Source organism: Fukomys damarensis, unplaced genomic scaffold (genome assembly GCF_012274545.1).
Source record: "Fukomys damarensis isolate Sample0158 unplaced genomic scaffold, DMR_v1.0_HiC HiC_scaffold_5, whole genome shotgun sequence".
Lineage (NCBI taxonomy): Eukaryota > Metazoa > Chordata > Mammalia > Rodentia > Bathyergidae > Fukomys > Fukomys damarensis.
The window spans coordinates 61,865,615-61,883,517 of NW_022900917.1; the positions used below are offsets into that span (position 1 = coordinate 61,865,615).

At 36.1% G+C, this 17,903-nt stretch overlaps 2 protein-coding genes across 2 annotated transcripts in view; both read right to left on the minus strand.

The window, feature by feature from the left end:
* Spidr (scaffold protein involved in DNA repair) overlaps nt 1–1,985 on the minus strand; it is a 331,648-nt gene extending 329,663 nt beyond the window's left edge. The window contains exon 1 of the mRNA XM_033760739.1: nt 1,835–1,985. The gene's annotated coding sequence lies outside the window, so the exon portion shown is untranslated. The remainder of the gene's footprint in view (nt 1–1,834) is intronic.
* Nucleotides 1,016–17,898, minus strand: LOC117284338 (DNA repair-scaffolding protein-like; the record flags this gene model as incomplete). Its single annotated transcript, XM_033759158.1, has 4 exons — nt 1,016–2,014; nt 8,892–8,958; nt 9,623–9,778; nt 17,827–17,898. Coding segments are annotated over 4 exons (495 nt in total), but the record flags the coding sequence as incomplete, so codon positions are not given.
* Between the last annotated feature and the right edge of the window lie 5 nt (nt 17,899–17,903).

Genomic DNA, 17,903 nt, shown 5'->3' on the forward strand with positions numbered 1-17,903 from the left:
GGATAAGATAAAATAAAACCTTGATAAGTGATAACAGTTGTCATTCATTAAATGTAAAAAGGAAGAAAGGAGTAAGGGAATAGAGAGAAGTAGAGGGCTGGGGATTTAGCACAGTGGTGCTGCCACCTGCCTCCCAAGTACAATGTCCTAAATTTGAGCCCCAGTACCAAATAAGAGAGAGAAGCAGAGGAAGAAAGAAAAATTAATCCAGAAGCTGCAATCATGATTACATATATTTTAAGGGATTATCCACTTCTTCTCTAAGAATCAACTTTGAAAAGAGAAGTCAACCTTTTGTTAATTCATGTTAAGGTAATTAGACCAAAGCATCTTTTCATTTAAAATTAGCTTCGGAAGTTGTACAATATATTTTAATAGAAGAAGACAACATAGTTTTTATTTAATACAGACTTTATTGAGAAATAATTCATATATCATACTATTTTTAAAGCATACAATTTTTAATATTGAAACTGTATTCTGAGATATGTGACAATAAACCAAGAATTATATCATAATGATTTTCAATATGGCTGAATCAATAACATAAACATTATCAATTTATGTATTATCTTAGAATGCCATTTCACCCAATACCTACTAAAATGTCAAAGGTAGTTACCAAAATGGATACAAAGTGGCCAAAGAAATTTAACCACCACCCTGAGAGGCTATCTGTCCAAATCTAACCTAGACTTAGTGACTAACTGTGAACAATTAAGAGTTAAAAATTACAAATTTCAGCCAGACATGGTGGTACACACCTATAATTCCAGAAGGAAGCTGAGGCAGGAGGGTCACTGTTAGTTTCAGGCCAGTTTAGGCTATATAGTGAGTTAAAGGCCAGCCTGAACTGCACAGTAAGACCTTGTCTCCAAAAAAAAAAAGTTATGGACCAGGGATTTAGCCTAATGGCTCCACCACCTGCCTCGCAGGCGCAAGGACCCGAGTTCAATCCCCGGTACCAAAAATAAAACAAAACAACAACAAAAAAAAAGTCACAAATTTATTTTTGAAAGCATTAAGACTTTACTCCCAAGTATTTTTAAAATTTAGAAAAGAATATGCTTTCCATAATAATACATATGTAGTTATCAACTGAAGGTGATTTTTGTCCTTCAGGGGACTTTTAATAACTTCGGAAAACGTTTTAGGGTATTAAAACTACAGTTGGGGGCACTACTGTGATTCAGTAGGCAGAGGCCAGTAATGCTGCAGAATATCCTATATAGGATACAGAGAAAAGTTCTCCCACAGCAAAGAATTACCTGGCTCCAAATGGTAAGAGTGTTAAGGTTGAACCCTATTTTAAACTGTATAAAACATGATACAATAAAAATGCCATCGTGGAGGGGGATTTAGCTCAGTGGTTCCACCACCTGCCTTGCAAGTACAAGGTCCCAAGTTCAATCCCTGGTACCAAAAAAAAAAAAACTATCAGCAGAGAAATTTGTTAATAAGTTATACTTCCTCCACATGTTGATTGTCATAGTATTTAATAACAACTTCCAAGAAGGCAGCATGAGTGCAACAGTATGTGGGAACTGCAAGAACTGGCTCTGGCCCCAAAGAGACTGAAAATGGAATTTCAATCACTTCTGACAAGTCCCAGCCTAAATTGTTAACAGTAAAAATAATACCAAGTAATACCTTCCTGTTAAGAGTTGTTGTGAAAATTATTAGTTGAGAAAATTTTTCTAAAGAGTTTAGCAATGAGGCTGGGGCTCAGAAAAATCATGAACAATTACAAATATATAAAGGGAATATAAATTTCTTCTAATATTAAACCTAGTATTTAACCAAAACTAGATTTCTTACACAATTAGTAATTTACCTTCACTGGCCCCATCTTCTGGACCTAAAATATTCCTATTACAAAATCTCTCTATTCGAGAGCCATGTCCATTATCTTTCTGTGATTTAGAACGTATTTTATCTTCATCTGACAGATCACTTCCACTGGAACTCCATGTTATATCTGGAAGCTCACTGGTACCTTTATATGTGGCAATTTCTGTTAAAGAAAAATAAAATACATAAATTATCATCAATGGATACGGCCATTTATCATAATGAGATTTTATGCATATTTGCCAAAGTCACAAAAATATATAACTCTGAAGATGATGAAAACAATGTAACATGTCCAATCTTCCATACACATTCCTGCAAAAATTCTTTGAATTAAAGTCAAATTATAGGAAAAAAAAAGAACTAGTTAAGTTATAAAAGGAAAAAAAAATGACTAGAGCACAAAAGTGAACTAGAACTGGAAAAATAAGACTTAAATAACAACTATAGAACTATAATTCCCTAGAATATTTAATGAAACTAAAAGAAGCCGAGCATGGTGACGCACGCCTGTAATCCCAGCACTTGGGAGGCTGAGGCAGGAGGATCGCTATAACTTCAAGACCAGCCTGGGCTAAAATAGTGAGTTCCAGGTCAGTCTCAACTACATAGTGAGACCCTGTCTCAAAAAACCAAAAAAAAAAAAAAAAAACACAAAGCAAACCACAAAACCAATACATATGAATACCAGAAACATTTTGTGTGCTTCCTTGGCCATGCTAAGAGTCCTAGTAGCAGCAGAGCACTTTAAATACTTAAGAACAAACTTCTATACTTAACAAACTTTTTTAGACACAACAGCAGGTTCACATATAGTTTTAGCAAATAAAGAGCCCTTGTATCCTTCTCCAAGTTCCTCCAATGGCAATTTTTCTCAAAACTATAGTGCAATTATTACAATCAGGATACAGACACTGATAGTCAAGAGCAGAACAATCTTATCAACACAAAATGACTTGTGTTACTTTTCTATAGTCACCAACTTCCCCTGCCACATACACATACACATATCTGACTCTAGGCAACCACTAATCAGTTTTGCATTCCTATTTGTCACTTCAAGAATGTTAAATGAAATCAAAATATGTAACATTTGAGGATTTTTTTTTTTACTCAGCATAATTTACTGGACATTCATCCAAGTTATTGTGGATCAGTAGTTACTAAATAGTATCCCTTGGTATGGATGTATCATTGTTTATTTAACCATTCACCTATTGAAGGATATGTTTTGTTTCAAGTTTGGGCTATTATGAATAAAGTGGCTTACTGTTTATAAGAGTTTTAGGTGTTTTTGTTTTTGTTTTTTATGCTGTTTTTTGATAACAGAGTCTCAGCTCGCTATGTAGTCCAGGCTGGCCTTGAACTCACAGTGATCCTCCCACCTCAGTCTCCAGAGAGATGGGTTTAAATGTGTGTACCACCACACCCAACTAAGACTTTGTGAAAATTTTCACCTTCTGGGATAAAGACCTAAGAGTGGAACTGATGGGAGGTATGGCACTTGCATGTTAGTCTTACAAGAACCTGCCAAACTGTTTTCCAGAGTGGCTATACCATTTTTCAGTCCCCAAGTAACGTGTTAACAATTCAGTCTCTACTTCTTTCACATGAAGTTGGTGTTATTACTATCTTTATTTCAGTCATTCTGGTAGGTAGAAAACATAGAAGAAATGAGCTACTACATCTTGGCAGAATCAGAAGTCAACAGCAAACTTATGTGATATTGATCAGAAGAGAAACACATAACTAATAAGCATAAGTTTATATTAATAATTATAGCTATAATGGTAAGATATACAGACATACACATATGAATCTTATCCTACCCACTGTAGAAACAAATTTCAAAATTTCAAAGCATATTTTATATAGTTTAAGAGATATACACTTATAATCCATGTGTTAAATAAAACAGGCTCAGCCAGGTGTGGTAGCGCATGCCTATAATCCCAACACTCAGGAGAATGAGGCAGAAGGATTGCTGTGAGTTCCAGACCAGCCCGGGCTACATAGTGAGTTCCAGGTCAGTCTCAACTACATAGTGAGACCCTGTCTCAAAAACAAAACAAAACAAAATAGGCTCAGAAGTCAAGCAGTTTCAGTAATACATATTTACAGAATCAATACAGTAAACCAGGAGAAAAAAAATATTTCTGCTCTAAAGAATGTATGATCTGAAAAGAAACACTAACCATGAAAAGAAAAATTAATATGCCATGGCATAAGAGGGCCAGAAAAAAATAAATATTTTACTTGTGTGGTTCAGGAAAGGAAGATTCACTGACAAAAATGATGTTTAGGAAAACATCACTTATAAAAGTACAAAAGTACAAAATAATTGATGTTTGCTGAACACTGAGTTTGTGCCATAACCATCTACTGAACTGACCTATCCTTCAAGATATAAAAGAAAAAATAAAATATTCAGAAGAGACCAAGAATCCTTATCTATTTAATCAGTTTAAAAAAAACTAAGCTGTAAACCTGCTTACAAAAGACATTATTATTTTCACTATGTATCTGAACATAAACAAAGTACACACAATGGCACCTCAGTTCACATACTTAATTTGTTTTACAGTTTTGAAAAAGATGGCCACATTTCTGCTTGTGTGGGAAAGAATGCCGCAGTCATGTTGGTCACCTAATGCAGTTTGCAAACAAAAACAAAATTTTGCCAAATGGTTGTTTGAGAACAAAATATTCATGAACTGAAGTAACAGTGTGAAATTATCACAATCTGTAGATCACAAAATTAATTCGTGGAAAATTTTAAAAGTCAACTGAAACTACTACCAATAATAAGAAACTTGAATAAAGATAACAAGGTTCAAGGGCCAGGGATTTAGCTCAGTGGTTCTGCTGCCTACCTTGCAAGCGCAAGGTCCTGAGTTCAATGCCTGGTACCAAAAAGAAACAAAAAACAAAACATAGATGTTCAAACATTTGGGCCGGGGATTTACCTCAGTGGTTCCACCACCTGCTTGCAAGCCAAGGTCCTGAGTTCAATCCCCCACACCAATCAATCAATCAATTATAAGGTTCAAAACACACAGAAACAAAATTTAAAATAGTATCTGAAAAAATGTAAAATGTCTAGAAGAAATTAAAAGACATGTAAATCTAAGTAAAGAAACTGTTAAGTCCTCAAAAGACCATATAAAGAAGACTAGAACAGAAAGACATAGAGTTGATGATCTAATGAAAAAAAAAACAATCTCTTAGTGCAGTTTAATTGTGCCTTTGTATTACAAGTGAGGCTTAGCATCTTTTCATATTTTTGGAAATCATTTACATTTACTTTTCTGCAGTCTATCTTTATTTCTGTAACAGTTATCTTTTCTCCCAATATTAGTTTGTAATTACTCTGTCTGAAAGATCAGTCTTTGGGCTATAAACTGTGATCTTTATTTTTCTAGATTTTACTGTGTATATAATTTTTAATTTTGACCACACTTTTTTCCTTTTTTATTTAGGTGAACATGTCAACTTTTACAGCTACTAGTTTATAAGTCATTACAATGCTTCTTTTGTTTACCCAGCAGCTGTGGTTTAGATTCACACTTGGGCAGTCCTTCTGAGTCCATGTTCTAAACCATGAAGTGAAGGTCCTAAACTAACTTAAGACCTGTAAGTCTCACCACTAGCTTAGTATGAGACTCCAAGAAAAGATATAACTGTCAGGTACTTCTGTACCATCTATTAAGAGATAGAATAATTAATAGCTATGTCATTCAAATTCTCAGAGACCAGAACCTAGATTTATAAACCTATGAAGTACAAGCATTTACCTGCACAACTTAGTTAAAACCATTACTATAAATTTAATAGGCAGCAACTCATTTTGCTTGCTTTCTGAAAATAAGTACTCGAGTTCAAGGCCCATCCCAATGATAACTAGGAAGGATATCAGCCAGACTGTGAAAATACTTACTGTGTAGTTATAAACATTTCCACGTACTCACTATGTGCCTGGCACTGTGCTAGAAGCTGGTATTATAAACTGAATTGTGTCCCCTGCCAAAATATATTTGTTGAATTAATTCATACCTCAGCATGTGACTGTATTTGGAAAGAGGGTCTTTATGGAGGTAACCGAGTTAAACCGAGGTTTTTTTAGGATAGGAATTAATCCAAGACGCCTGGTGTTCTTATAAGATAGGAAACTAGGACAAACACAGACATACACAGGGAGAAGACAATGTGAAGATACCATTGAAAAGCCAAGGCAGAAATCTGGATCCTTCCCTCACATCCCTTAAAAGAACTAACCCTGCCAATGCCTTCATTTTGGACATCTGGTCTCCAGGACTGAGACAGTAAGTTTTTGTTAATTAAGCCACCCAATTTGTATATATTATGGCAGCCCCTGGAAACATATACATTTGAGATATTCAGATGAGCAAAAGAGGGATCTGTCTTTGAGAAGGCAATGATCCAATGGGAAGAAAAGAAGACCAAAAAATATTAAAACCCTGGTAATGTCCTGAAGGGGCAGGAGATTTCTGACCTGAAACAACAAAGATTTCTGAGAAAATACCCTGTAGGTATTTCAAGAGGGAAAGAACAAACACAAATTCCTTTTATTCTTTCCCCTTTCATTTGGCTTGGTAAATACTTTTTTTTAAAAGTCCTGCTTTTTTTTTTTTTTTTTTGGTACCAGGGATCAAACTCAGGTCCTTGGGCTTGCAAGGCGGCAGAACCTCTGAACTAAATCCCTGGCCCAAATCCTGCTTTTAAAGAAAATCACTATCTACAAATGTTCCAGACTCTTTTCATCTTAAGTATTTATCTTTTTCTTCCTTGAGCCTCTGGCAACATCCTTTGCCAACATTCATGTGCTAGCTTATCTTATTCCTTTCCATCTCCTTTATTAACTCCTCCTTTTCAGCTTTCTCTTATCCATGGCTTACAGATGAGGAAACAAAGACATGGAGACAAGCATTTGACCTTATGCATACTTTGCAAAAGCATATTCCCCAATTCTGCTTCCTAGCTCTCATAAAAATAGTACTTCCTCACTTTAAATGTGGTATAAAATTTTTATCTTGGAATTTTTATCAGTAGCCTATCTTAAATACTTTAGGAGCTACTATTGTTTTGTTTTGGTTTGGGGGATTAGTTTGTTTGTTTCTTTGTTTGTTTTTTGAGACATAGTCTGGATTTGTAGCCCAGGCTGGCCTCCTCCTGCCTGAGCCTCCTTTGCCACCATGCTGCTTGGCTCAAGGAGCTACTGTTCTAAATGTGAACCCACCCTAGAAATATCATATCTCCTTTTTCTTATTGGTAAGCCTTTATCAAGTAATTAACAATACTTTCTGCATACACTATAAAGTAATTATATATTGGTACAAGCTTTGTTGTCTTTGAAAATAAATTAATCATTTTATAAAATCAAAAGTATAGGGGTAACCCACTTTCCGGTCCCCCTTCTTACTCTGTTAGACAGAAGCTTTCTTTCCCTCAATAAATTTCTCCTACTCTTAAAAAAAAAAGAAAGAAAGAAAGAAAAAAGAGAAAAGTACAGCAGTGTGTGTCAACTATGGACTGGCATGGTACAAGATAGTAACATTTAAAATGTTTCTCTCCCTCAAAGCTGAATTTACTGTTTTTTAAATCTTAGAAAAAAATATTAGCCAATTTGTCTAAGGAAAAAATAGTTTCCCCATCTATCAAAATCAAATTTTAAAATCAGAATTAAATTATCTTTGAATATCACAATATTTGGCACTTCTAAGAAGAAAAGTAAAACTTTTAGGTTCCATCAGATTATATTATAAAAAGAACTGTGCCAGCCTTTTATATAAGCCAGTGAGTGCTTTACAAATTTTCAAGAAATATTTTGGGGTATTTTACTCATTTGCAAAGAAAAGAACCCTCTTAAGTGTTAGTGAAATAATAATATGGCTTAGGATGTTTAGTTTCTTCATCACAGAAAGTTATTCTGCTCCATAGAAGAACTTTGGGCAGGCTTTCACATACTGTAGTTCTTTTGACCGGCAGAGGTAACAGAAATTGCTGCCATTAATTAAATACCTACTAATGGTAAGCATCTGAACCACTTTATTGGTTATCATTATAACCAGTGAAGCACATGCTATTATGCCCATTTTCCAGATGCAGAAACTGAGGCTCCATATGATTAGCCTATTTTCCCAAGACTGTAGACAGGACATAGTGAAATCCATCAGTCACAAGTCCCCACTCTTCATCCACACCCACTACGTATTTGACTGACAGTGCACCATATTTTCCATTACACTAACCCCGATTTCATTGGCAGCAACGTACCAGTGTAAAAAAATTCCTAATTTCACTAAACCGTATTTAGTAGAAATGATTCTTTATAAAGGATCTGGACAAAGATAAGTCCTAGACAAGGTTATTTCTTCCCAAAGAAAAGCAAAATTTACTTGCTAAAAATCTATAGCACCCATCTCTCCCAGACAATTCAACCTGAAAAATTCAGCTACTCAAAACACATAACAGCTATCACCACACTAAGGTTGCAGAGCTCAGAACAAGCAAGGCTCTCTGACAGTCTTGTTGCAGAAGATAAATTCAACCTTTAGTGTTTAGACAGAATTTCCTAGTATTTGTAGCTAGAAAGCTTCCCTAACTCACCAGGTAAGAATTTCATAGCCTACAGTAATACAATTCCTAAAGCATAGGTAATAAGTTTATTTTCCAAATGAATTTTTTTTTCAGTGCTAATGGTCAAACCGAGGGCCTTTTTTGTTAAGCCCCGGAGTTAAATAAGCCTGAACTAACCTACTGGGTTTTATGATAAAAGTGAATCCAGTATTGACACAGAAAAAATGTTAGTAATTACCCATAGGGGATAGGAAGAGTGGAGTAGATAATGACAGATATGAGAGAAAGCATTCTCAAAAGTATTTTTACATTATTTTGATATTTTAACTATGAATACAATCTCCTCAAACTATGTAATTAACTTTAAAACACTAATAAAACACACACATACTTGCACATACATAGCCTTATACTGTCTCTGTTAAGAAATAAAGAAATATTACCTTTTTTTGGTCTTGGAGAAAATTCAAGGTGCTTTCCTGTAACAACTGACTTTTCAGCTATCAATGACTGCAGGTAAAATAATAATGTAATTTACAAACAATATTTTATAAAATATTTAGAATTAAACTATATTCTGCTTTACTTATATTCACAAGTATAAGTACTCCTCAAACACATATTCCTTTTACACTTATAAATTTCTTGTAAATTTAGTTTTACATTTTTCCAGATTCTAAACAAAAGGCTAAATGATCAAAATATTCAATGTTACTAACCGTTCATCTACATGACTCTGACCACTTGTGTGTTTCTAATTACTACCTATACCCATTCTTTAGTTTAAAAACAGCATTCCTCTAATATTATGCTACCACATTTATAAAAATTAACCAGAATTTCATAATTCATAAAAGATTCTGAATATATACACATTTCATAAATATATTTATTTTAAAAAGTAGTATGCTAAATGATTTCATCTTCTGAGAACATTCTCAGTATATATCCTTCATTTACAAAAGTAGAAAAGTTCTACATGGCATAAAGAGATGAATACTAACTTGCCATAATTATTAAAGGAATTCAAGGAATGAGAAAAAATACTGTACCAATTATAGTGTTCTGAAAGTAAAGGAGGAACAGAATCCAAAAAAATGTAATTACAATGGCCTCGGGAATTTTAAGTTTTATCTATGTGCATTCAGGGAAAACAATTTTATAGCTCCTTTACCTGATTCCCAGAAGTATCCTGAAATCCTTCTCCACATTTGAGCCACGATTCAGAGAGAGAGGCAGCTACTCCCACTGTCCTGTGACCCCTTCTTTGAGATTGCAGTGGCCTCTCTTCTGGAAAGGATGGGTATTCTGTATTCCAACTCCTTTTCCTCTGTGAAGGTTATTTTTAAAGGAAAAAATTTAAATATACATTAAGATAACAACAAATAAGAAATTCTACAATGGCAGCATTTAAGAGCATAGTTTGGAAGTTTGAATCTTCACATAAGGTAGAACAACTAGATAGTAAACCCAGAAATACAGAACAATACAGAAAGCAACTACAAATAAGTAAATGAGTGACCATGTCTTGGAAACTATAAGAAAACACATGGTAGAAAAGTTATCCTTGGGCTGGGGATTCAGATGAGTAGTTTCACCTACCTCGCAAGCACAAAGACCTGAATTTGATGCCGGTACAAAAAAAAAAAAAAAGAAAAAAAAACTATCCTGAATCATGTTCTCCTATATTTTCAGAGAAACTATGACAAAAAAATAAACAACAGAAAAGTATCAAAAGCAAATTCCATAGAGTTACTATATTATTACAAGGAAGGAAGCAAGCAAGCAAACAGAATAACCACCCAACATACAAACAAAACACACCAAAGACACACAAAATCAGTAGCCTACTACTTGAAAACAAACAAAAAAATTCAGTTATAAAAAAATTCAGAGGTATAAAATCTCAGAAATGAGGTAACAACTTTAAGATAGAAATAGAATAAAACTTAAAATCACTTCAGGAAAAAGAATTAAACCAGAAGGAATCCAAGAACAAACAGTTACTACAAAAAATGTTTTAAGAGAAAAATAGATGAAACATGGGAAATTTTAATTGTGGGCTCTCTCTCAAAAGTTCATGTGCTAAAAGCCCAGTGCTCAGGGTTGGAATAGTAGAGGTATTTGAAACTGTAAGAGAGAAAACCTAATGAGAGACTAGAAGTACTGTCTTGGAAGGGGCGACACGTTCCTGCCAGCTTGAATCATTGTTTCATACATGACAGTCCCATGTCACCCAATGGAACAAGTATACTGTACATATACCACTGGAAGTTCAGAGCCACCCAGCAGCAAGACGTACAAATTACAGCCACATCATGACCATGTTACCCCAGTTAGTTCCTGAGAGGGAGTTGTCTTTTGGCGGGGGGGGTACTGGGGATCAAACTCAGGCCCCTGTGCTTGTGAAGCAGGCAGTGGAACCACTGAGCCAAATCCCCAGCCCGGAGTTGTCTTTTATAAAAGAATGAGACTGGCCTCTTCCTACTATGTGGCTTCCTGTACCCCTATATAACTTCTCCTCCAAATGCTCTCACACACACACATTTCATAAGGTCCTAGCACAGTTAAGCCCAACACAGTACCATCTTCTTGGACTCCAGAACTGTGAAATAAACCTCTTTTCATTACTCAACTTCAGATATTTTGTTACAGCAATGAAAAAGAGACTAATATACACATCCAATGAAGGAGAAAAAGGACTGAAGAGAAATAAGACTAAATAACAGGAATCCCTGAAGAAAATCAAAGCAATGAGACAGAATAAATACTAAAAACTACAATTGCAGCTGGGGATTTAGCTCAGCGGTTTGGTGGCCTGCCTTGTAAGCACAAGGACCCGAGTTTAATCCCTGGTACCAAAAACAAAACAAAACAGAAACTACAATTGCAGAAAACTTTCCTTTGTTCACACCTTGTTTTGTGCCAGGCTGCTGCCTTTTCGCCTCTCTTCAATCTTATTCCAGTGAGACCCCTGGATGCCTTTTATATTACTACTGCCCTCAGTGACCTTCTTTGAATCATTCATTTGGAAATTAATCACATGCACATTCATCAGTAGACTATTATTTTCATGTGCTTATGTCTTCTCCTGAGACCAGGACTTCACTTATAAATTACATTCTACATCTGACAAACTCTAAAAGTTCTAGCTTATAGAATTTACTAGTTCATCCACTATCTGTTAAATAAGTAACTTCTGTATATGCTGAATAAATCCATAGTCAACCTAAGACACTACTACAAAATGCAGGTTCAATCTACACTACCTCAGATTATCTTTTAACTTCCAGGAAGAGTTTCAGGGAGGAATCCCTAACCATTTCAATGTTTTAAAATGTTTAATCATAGAGGCTTGAAAATAAAAAACCACGAAGGCCTGGGATGATCTAACAGTTTAAATTCACTTCTTCATTTGCCCTCAGAGAAAATAAAAGGGACAGATGGTTATCACATTTTATATAGTTTTTAGATAATTTTAAATTGAAGGTTACCACATTCAAAGTAGTAATGAGTGAAGTATACAATTGTACTTGGGCTTACAGTAAAACAATTACCTACTTTGGGTATTGACAAGCACCTAAGCAATGTTTAAACAACCCAAAGTAATTCAGAAGAGTTTTTTTGTTTGGTTTGATTTGGTTTCGGTTTTTTTGCTGTGATGGAGACATAGTTTGGGTATCTATATGCACCTAACCAATGTTTAAATAACCCAACTAATTTACTTTAATTTTAGTTTTTGTTGTTTGTTTTCCTGTGGTACGTGGGAGTGAACATGGGATCTTACACATGCTAGGCAAGAGCTTTATCATTAAACTAGACGTCCTAATTTAGTGTAGTTAATTTAAAAAATGTTAATGCTAGAATTTAACATCAGGCTATTTGGCCCTTTAGTTTCATTTTCTCAATAATCCCCAACTTCTTACTTTTTTTTTGGAACAAACTTGGGTCCTTGCACTTGCAAGGCAGGTGGCAGGCGGCGGAACCACTGTTCTTACTTCTTAATGTAACAGTGTTAGACATATTTGTTTTCTTCCCACACATAAACAGAAAAGCAGAATTACTTTGTACTAGCCCTGCATTCCATTCCATTAGTTTAGCCCTGGATACCATTAGTTTAAAACTTTTTTTCTAAAATGGGAAATTCCTGTGCTAAAAACCAACTTCCTACACCAGCCTTCTTAAAAATACTCCCACCTGACAAGCATGTGCTCATATTCTTGATCTCACTCACTAAAGATATGTAAAAGACCAAAATGAATGACAATTGCTAATATATCACAGCCTGACTGGTTTTATTTTATTAATCACTCCCCATTCAAAAGTGAAAAATAAATTCACCTTAGTTCTTTTCTTTTTCCTGTTTCCTCATTATTAAGAAGCTGAGGCTGGGGTTACAGCTCAGAAGGAGCATATCTTCTCAGCATAAGCAAAGTCTTGGGTTCATCTGTCAACCAGGAAGAGGAGTGGTGGTGTGGCAGCAGCAGCAGCAGCAGCAGCAGCAGAGGCACCCTAATCCATCAGCCTGTCACTGATTTAGTCCCTATCAGGCAGCACACTTAACAAGTACATCTTCGAGATCCCTTCAGAGAGTATGGATTCAAGCCTATCCTTCATTACCTTCCTCTAACTAAATCTTTACCCTACTGGCTCAATACTAACTTTACTACTCTTACTAAGAAGAAAGTCTGAATAAAACACAGCAGTCCTTAAACTAAAAGCAAGCAGTTAAAAAAAATACTAAGCCAGTCTTTCAATTAAATCTCTTCCCTAACTGCAAGCCATCTCAGACATAATTCTATTACTGCATGCTACTATATTAAAATCAGCTTCACTGGAAACCAGCACAATCAATTTAACTACAGTTCACTGAAGACTCAGTAGGTGTCAGACACTATGGCAAATGAGTCATACATATTACTTCACCTAGATCCTAGACGATATTTTAGGCTGAAATGAGTAGTATTAATCCCCATTTAATATATTAAAAAAAATTAGAAGAGATAACCTGATATCACACATCTCTAGCTGGCAGGAACAGGATCCAAATACAGGTTGGTCTAGGGCTGGGTATTTGGCTCAGTGGTTCTGCTGCCTGCCTTGCAAGCACAAGGACCAGAGTTCAAACCCCAGAACTAAAAAAAAAAAAAAAAAATCCAAATACAAGTTGGTCTAAAGACAAAGGCCGTAACTATAATGAGCCAGATCTTCGTGCAGATGAGAAAAGACCTTCTATCCATAAAAACAAAAACAAACCAAAAAAAGTACAATCAGTGGATAAGCTAAAATTAAAACAAAAAAACAAGCTATAGACCACAGGTGGGTGTGGCGGCACCTGCCTCTAATCTCAGCACTTAAGATGCCACAAGAAAAATCACAATTTCAAGGACAGTCTGGGCTACATAGCAAGCTCAAGTACACAGTGAAATTAGATCCTGTCTCCACACTTAATCTTAGCCAAAAGGCTGAGAAATGATAGAGATCCTGTCTCAAAAGCTAAAAAAAAGAAAGAAAAAAAGAAAAAAGAAAAAGAAACTAAAATCATATGTTCACTGTAGTATAGGGGAATAGGAATAATAAAAGTTAGTATGAATATACACAAATATATACAGGATGGAAAAGTTAATTCTAAAAATCACTTTTTAATTTCTTTTTTAGTCAGTCCTCAAAGTGACTGAATCAAAGAAGGCAGGAATCACATTCTCAGTAGAAAATGAAGAAACTGAAATCTAGTCAAAAACACAAAAACCAGAGGAAGGCTAGTGAAGAAAGAAGCTGGTACTCTGCATTAAGAGGATGCTATGGGCTGGGGATTTGGCTGAGTGGTTCTGCTGCCTGCCTCGCAATCATAAGGGCCCAAGTTCAATCCCCGATATAAAAAAAAAAGAGGGTGCTACTTTTTAAATTACCTACATACCATCCCTTGAGAACTCTAGCCTGGCAGCAGCCACAAGAACAGCAGTCACACTTCTAGTAGAGTTCACACTGCTGAGTAGAACAATACTGATTTTATTCTCAAACACTGTAGTTGTCTGTTTGGAATTGTCCTGCAGTTCCCTAATGCACTAGATCAAAGGCTTGGCTTTCCTTCACACAACCTGGATTATTTCCAGAAATCTTGTAGCTTCTCAGGCAGTATTTGCCAAAAAGGAACAAGTATGGGGCATAGTATCCTAGAGCAAGGACAACAGTCAAGACAAGACATATACAGAATAAAATGCCTAGAAAGGAACATGTTAGGAAAGGAGATAGGAGGGCAAAAACTTTTAAAGGAAGGCCACAGGAATGCCTAGTATACTCAGAAAAGGTTTAAGAACATCCCAAACTTTCAACTCTGGTTGACATTCAGGCTCCATCCAAATAGGAAGTAAAGATTAAGGCAGAAAAAGAATTAAGACATGTATGTAAATGAACCAACTCCCTACAATGAATGTAATCATTATATACTACAAACATGTAGTAATAAAAAAAATCTTTTGAGCTAAAAAGAAATTAATGTAGAGATGTAAACAGCCTGGGTAAGTGCTGAAGGAGCACCCCAACAAAGAGCCAATCTGCAAATGAGGAGTTTTCTTTTCTTCCCCCGCCCTCATTTGAGATAAAGACATAGATCCTCATGAGATAAAGACATAGTCCCTAATCATATAATATCTATAAGGGAATAAAAGTATAGACACAAATAAATCTAATACAAGAAATGAAATTGTAAGTGACAGAAATAAAATTCCATAGGAATACAGAAGAAAGCTTATAACTGGGATAACTGGGGAGATGGTGGGATTTGAGGTAGGCCTTGGTGAATTACTAAGATTTCAGCAAGGAGAAATGGGAGAGATGACATTTTTCCGAAGAATAGAACCAATACCAAGAAGCACGAATATATGGTGACAATGGCCCAATTAATCTAGAAGATAATAATAAAGCAAATTATAAAGTTAAGAAATGAGACAGTGACCCTATTTTGAAAAATGTCAACAGACCATGAGAACCCAAATAAAAGCAAACTTTGAAGTAGACCACCTGATTATAAACCCTACCCTTTCACTCAGCTGCTATGTGACTCTGGACAATATTTAACCTCTCTGCTGAGCCTCAGTTTCATCATCCCAGACTAACAGGATTGCTAAAAGAATTAAAATACATATAAAGCACTCACCACAGGATAAGTCTGAAATAACTTAGTATATAGTTAGTAAGAAGTAAGATAATGTTTAAGCAGAGGCATGACCATTTAACAAAAGTAATGCCTAAAGAAAAGTCATCTCTGAAGATGTAAAAGGAGCATGCTAGTTGGTACCATATATAAACATCTCCAAGCATGAAGTACAGTACCTTGAGCCTGACCCAAGTAGGGTGACAGAAAGGAAAAAGAAATTCTGGGGACAAAACTGGTATGGTAGCCATTCTTTGAGACAGCCCCTATGATTCCCTCCTCTTCTCGTTCATATTTTTTACAGTGTCCTACCACACTGTACCAGAATGGTAATCTGCTGTATGACATTATATCATTTCTGAGATTAGGTTATAAAGGACAGAGGGCCTATCTTGGCTACTCCCTGTCCTGGTCATAGAAAAGCCAGCTACCATGCTGTGAGGTACCGTATGGAAATCTCAAGTAACTGAGACCTACTTAGAACCAGCTGAGTGTGCTTGAGAGTGGATCCTCCATCTCCAATGAATGACCCTTTACTTGACTGCCATCTTGTGGGAGATGCTGACCTATGAATATACAGTTGAGCAATGCTCAGATTCCCTACCCTCATAAATAGTATGTGATAATAAACATTTGTTATAAACTACTTTAATTTGAGTCAATCTGTTACACAGCATATAATCATTAATGCTACTATTTTTTAAAATTGAGTCTTGAGAAATGATAGAATGAAGAGGGCAGAAATTAATGTCAAGTTAAAAGTACTAAAATTTCAGCCAGGTAAACCTGTAATACCAGCACTCAGAAGGCTGAGGCAGGAGGACTGCTGCGGAGTTTGGAGGCAGCCTGGAATACATAGTGAGACCCTGTCTCAAAAAACAAAAACAAACAAACAAACAAAACAAAAAGACTAAGATTTTTAAATCAGGAAGAACTGTTAGGGCCTGAGAGATTAAAAGTGAGAAAATGATGATTTCATGATACACTGAGTTTAACTGGGCTCAAAGTAATGGTCAATTGTTTATCTGAAAGTCATCTCCACACTTTGTAACAATTAACATCGACGTATGAAATTGTTCAGGGCAAACTTGTAAAGTGAGAAAAGGCACAAAGTCAAAACTTGGAACATGGGAGAAGCCAGTAAAGAAAAATAAATGACCAGTTGTGAGAAAGAAAAATCGACACCAATATCACAGATGCTCCAAAAGAAGTCAAAGGAGGTAGCAAATGTGTCAAAGGCCAAAGTGACCAAGTAAATGGCTTAAATTGGATTTTGAAATTTCATACAGTTCCCTTTTTTTCACATTTTAGTATTGCTGAAACTAGAATGTGTCTTACAATTGATAAGTATGTCATATTTTTTTAATTCCCTAAAATCAGTTACAAAATTGACAATGTGGTCCAACATTCAATATTTGAGAAACAAGGAAGCATAATATTAAGGAAGTTGAACCAATACACGTGGACTATTTTTTCAGAAGTTTCTGAGTAAGGGTCAAGAAAGGTGGTGTTGTTTAAAACTTGGAGTATAATGAGACAAGCATATTTGTAAGCTAGAACACTAAATTTAAAAAGACAGCAAAACTAGCACAACTGACAGAACAACAACAACAACAAAAAGATGTACTCGGGCCGGGGATTTAGCTCAGTGGCACCGCGCCTGTCTCACAAGCCCAAGGTTCTGAGTTCGATCCCTGGTACCCCCCGCCAAAAAAAAGATGCAGGCATAAATACAGGTGCAATTTAAATGCAAGTATACAGTTATTTTCTCATTAAAAATACATACAGGTGCAATTATTTAAATATCACCCATGCAATAGTTTCTATATACCTACTCTGTGCCTACAAACTGCAGAGGGCGCTGGATACAAACAGAACAGTTAGCTCCAAACTTCTCCCTCACTGTGTCAGGAAGAGAAAGTTTTGGGAGAAAAGTGTAGCAACACAGATATTTGGGGAAAACTGGCAGAGACATTCCAATGTCCATCGTTATCACGACACGACAAAGTAAAAAGGAAACAAAACACCAGCGAAGGTAGATATATCCCACACACTAGTTCTAGACCCAACTCCCAGAAGCCCACTTCATCGCTTCGGGCGGCGCCACCCCTGTGTGTCCCAGGGTAGGAACTCTGTGCACTGGGCAGGAAACCGACTGGTCACGGCCTTCGCCTCACTCCCGGTCGCCTCCCGGCCGTGCCCGACAGCCACACCACCCATCCTACCCGCCCGGGATGCCGGCTGGCCGCCTGCGCTGCGCCCAAGGCCCACCGGACGAGGATCCAACTGAGCGGGAAACACC